Source organism: Neovison vison, chromosome 12 (genome assembly GCF_020171115.1).
Source record: "Neovison vison isolate M4711 chromosome 12, ASM_NN_V1, whole genome shotgun sequence".
Classification (NCBI taxonomy): Eukaryota; Metazoa; Chordata; class Mammalia; order Carnivora; family Mustelidae; genus Neogale; species Neogale vison.
Window position 1 is genome coordinate 96,545,882 of NC_058102.1, and position 3,167 is coordinate 96,549,048.

The following is a 3,167-nucleotide window of genomic DNA, read 5'->3' on the forward strand; positions in this document are numbered from 1 at the left end:
CCCCTGCTTGTTTTCCCTCTCTTGTTGTGTCTCTGTCAAATAAATAAATAAAATCTAAGGGGGGGGGGAAGGGCTAAGTCATGCACTTCCTATTGAAGTCTTTGTGTCCCCCATCAGGGTTAGGCACAACCCAGTCTATAAATTGTCTCCTGATGTGCTCCTCATTCACATTTTTCCTGACCCTCCTAGTTCCATACCTCTATTTTTAAGACACCAGCTTAATCTACTAAAAAGGTCGCATTAACCTAACACCTAACACAGGTACCTCACCACCCCCCTCACAGCTATGCAAGTTGGGAAGGCCAAGAACACAAAATAGAAACCCAAGCTGAGGTTTTACTTACATGGATAAACTTTCTCCCCCATGGAAAGACTATGTGGTACTCCACAACTTGAATGTAAAAGTTAATTACACTCCTTATGACACATACAACTCCTACACTGACAAAACATACACTCAACATGCTATATGAAGTGTAATTGCCTTTTATTATTTCTTTTTCTGGAGAACAGCTTTTCTTCAGTCCTTAAGGACTTAGCTCCTTACATGGGCTTTGGTGGAGGTCGTGGGGCAGCACCCTGAAAAGAAAAGAACAGCAAATTTTAGAACGTTAATGAAAGAATCCCCCCACAAAGAACTTGATTACTATCCTCCTATCACTAACAATGCACCTGGGCCATACATGCATGGAAAACTGGTCTGTGTGGATGACACACGTAACTCCATCTGAAACAGATTCTAACAGCTCCTCCTTAGAAGAGTCTCCAAACAAATGTTTTAGTTGTGAGTCCCACCTACCTTACCTATTCAGACCTTAATCTGAGATTCCTGGGGTCTTCATACTGTCTCTCATCCATCACCCCTCTGGGCTTCCACATCTCTTTTTTAAAAAGATAATTACTATGGGGGTGGCTGGGTGGCTGAATGGGTTAAGTACCTGCCTTCAGCTCAGGTCATGTTCCCAGGGTCCTGGGATCCAGACCCGTGTCAAGGGCTTCCTGCTCAGCAAGGAGCCTGCTTCTCCCTCTCCCCCTGCTTGTTCTCTCTCTCTCTCTCAAATAAACAAAATTAAAATAAATAAATAAATAAATAAATAAGAAATAAAGATACTTACCGCGGGTCTAAATCGGGGTGGGGGTGTTCGGTCCTTCCGTGCTTCACGAGAGCGATTCCTGACTACCTTGCTGTGAATGGCACAACTCACGCAATAATGTAGCTTCACATAGAGCTTGGGAAGCACATAGGCTAAGAAACGGAAAGAGACACAACAGTAGGTATTACATACCCACACTGCACTTGTCCTCCCATTCTATCAGTCAAAAATAAACCTACTTAAGTGTCTCTCAGGCACGCCTACAAAGTTCGATTTCCAAAGCAACCATTCAGTTTCTGGTTAACAGGTACATTTTTACAAACGAATAATCCCCTTTAATCCTTTTCACCACGGCTACTAAATCCACAGCCTACTGGCAATAAACCAACAATCCAGTTTCTTCAGAAGATGCACCAGTCCTAATGCCTGTTCCTGGGCCCCTTCTCCTTGCCTAAGAAAACTAATTTGTCTTAAGAAAAATAAATGATCAAACAGAAAGCACACTGCTCCAAGTATCACCTTTGACCAAGTAAGACCACCTTCCTTATTGAAACATTTCTTATTAAGACAGTCTGGGGGCGCCTGGGTGGCTCAGTGGGTTAAAGCCTCTGCCTTTGGCTCAGGTCATGATCCCAGAGTCCTGGGACCCAGCCCCGCATCAGGCTCTCTGCTTCCTCCTTCCTCTTGGCCTACTTGTGATCTGTCAAATAAATAAATAAAATCTTAAAAAAAAAAAAACTCTCAGTCTGTACATGTTTGTTTAAGATTTTATTCATTTCACAGAGAAAGACACAACAAGAGAGGAAGAACAAGCAGGGGGAGTGGGAGAGGGAGAAGCAGGCTTCTCATCTGAGCAGGGAGCCCAATGCAGGCTCCATCCCAGAACCCGGGGATCATGACCTGAGCCAAAGACAGCCACCCAACAACTGAGCCACCCAGGCGCCCCACTCTGTACATCTTTATAAGGAATATTCCAGCCTTCAAAAACCCAGAAAGGGTGCTCCATTTGCCATATTTATAGCTAGGGATACAGATACTGATATAAACTCTTAAACACTTTCGCAATCTCAATCTCTGAACAGATAACCACAAATCATGACCCAAAGACTGCACTATCACACAAGGACCTCCACTGTCCAGACAAAGCTAAAACAAAAGAAGCTAAGCACTGGTCTCTTTTACCAACAGTAATTCTAAAGGCCCGCAGAAATTGCCTGGGAACAGCCCACGAACAGAGCCTGCAGGTGTGCCAGAAGCTCACTCACCGTCGAAGACACTGGCTTCGGAAATATCCCTGACAGCGGCGGCCTCTACTATGTTCCGAATAACAAACTTCTTAATGGCCTTGTCCTTGGGCACACAACGGGCGCAGTTGGTGCAGCGAATAGGCTGCACGTGGCCGCGGCCCTTTTTGGCACGACCATTATTCCTCCTCTTCTTGGTCTGCATCAGAATGAAGATCCTGTTACAAAGAGGGCGCAGCTTCCCCAACTTTAGCCCCCTACCGGCTACAACCGTGCCGGAAGCCCCCAGAATGACTACTCAAGACATTCAGCCCCTCCGCACATCCCTCCAAGGTCGAAGCAAATAGACACTCTGTGTACTCTCCGCCATGGTCCAGGTTTTCAAGTCCCCACATCCTCAGAATCTGTTCCTCCCAGGTCCCCACGCGGACCCCTACCACTACCCACGCGCCACAACTCACCATCTTGGAAGCGGGACCCGAGAAAGAAAAAGCGCCGGCTCCGACTCTCTTATATAGTACGAGATCCCTACGCGCACACAGGAAGACTGTTTTAGGAGACGTATAGCGAGAGCGGCAGGCCACTTTACTCAGATTTTCTTTATTATTCAGCGTTTACGCTGAAATGTAAGCGTAGAAAGGCGCTTCTCGGGTTGTGTTATCCGTGGTAGGATGTGACCATGGGACTATTTATCCGGATGGCGGAAGAAAACTAGGGTAATCGCGACCCAGCAAGCTCCACCAGGTATTACTCCCTACCCCGGAAGTAATTCTGGGCGCTGTAATTATCCGGTTTTTGCGACGTTATGCGCGGAAGTTGCCAGCGCAGC

The 3,167-nt window shown here is 46.4% G+C and overlaps 1 protein-coding gene across 1 annotated transcript; it reads right to left on the reverse strand.

Annotated features, from left to right (window-relative positions):
• Positions 1–470: 470 nt before the first annotated feature.
• On the reverse strand, positions 471–2,910 carry RPS26 (ribosomal protein S26). The gene is made up of 4 exons (XM_044228069.1): positions 2,800–2,910; positions 2,360–2,537; positions 1,116–1,246; positions 471–579 (listed from the first exon to the last, which is right to left on the reverse strand). The coding sequence occupies exons 1-4, from the start codon at positions 2,800–2,802 to the stop codon at positions 544–546; spliced, it is 348 nt and encodes a 115-aa protein (XP_044084004.1). The 5' UTR covers positions 2,803–2,910; the 3' UTR covers positions 471–543.
• Positions 2,911–3,167: the final 257 nt, after the last annotated feature.

Bases quoted from the DNA above. Each gene is read 5' to 3' on its own strand.
- RPS26 (XM_044228069.1), bottom strand. The intron at 1,247-2,359 runs GTGAGTGAGCTT...TCCGTTTCTTAG, and splicing joins CGAAGCCAGTGTCTTCGACG to CCTATGTGCTTCCCAAGCTC. The intron at 580-1,115 runs GTAAGTATCTTT...TTTTCTTTTCAG, and splicing joins CACCCCGATTTAGACCCGCG to GGTGCTGCCCCACGACCTCC.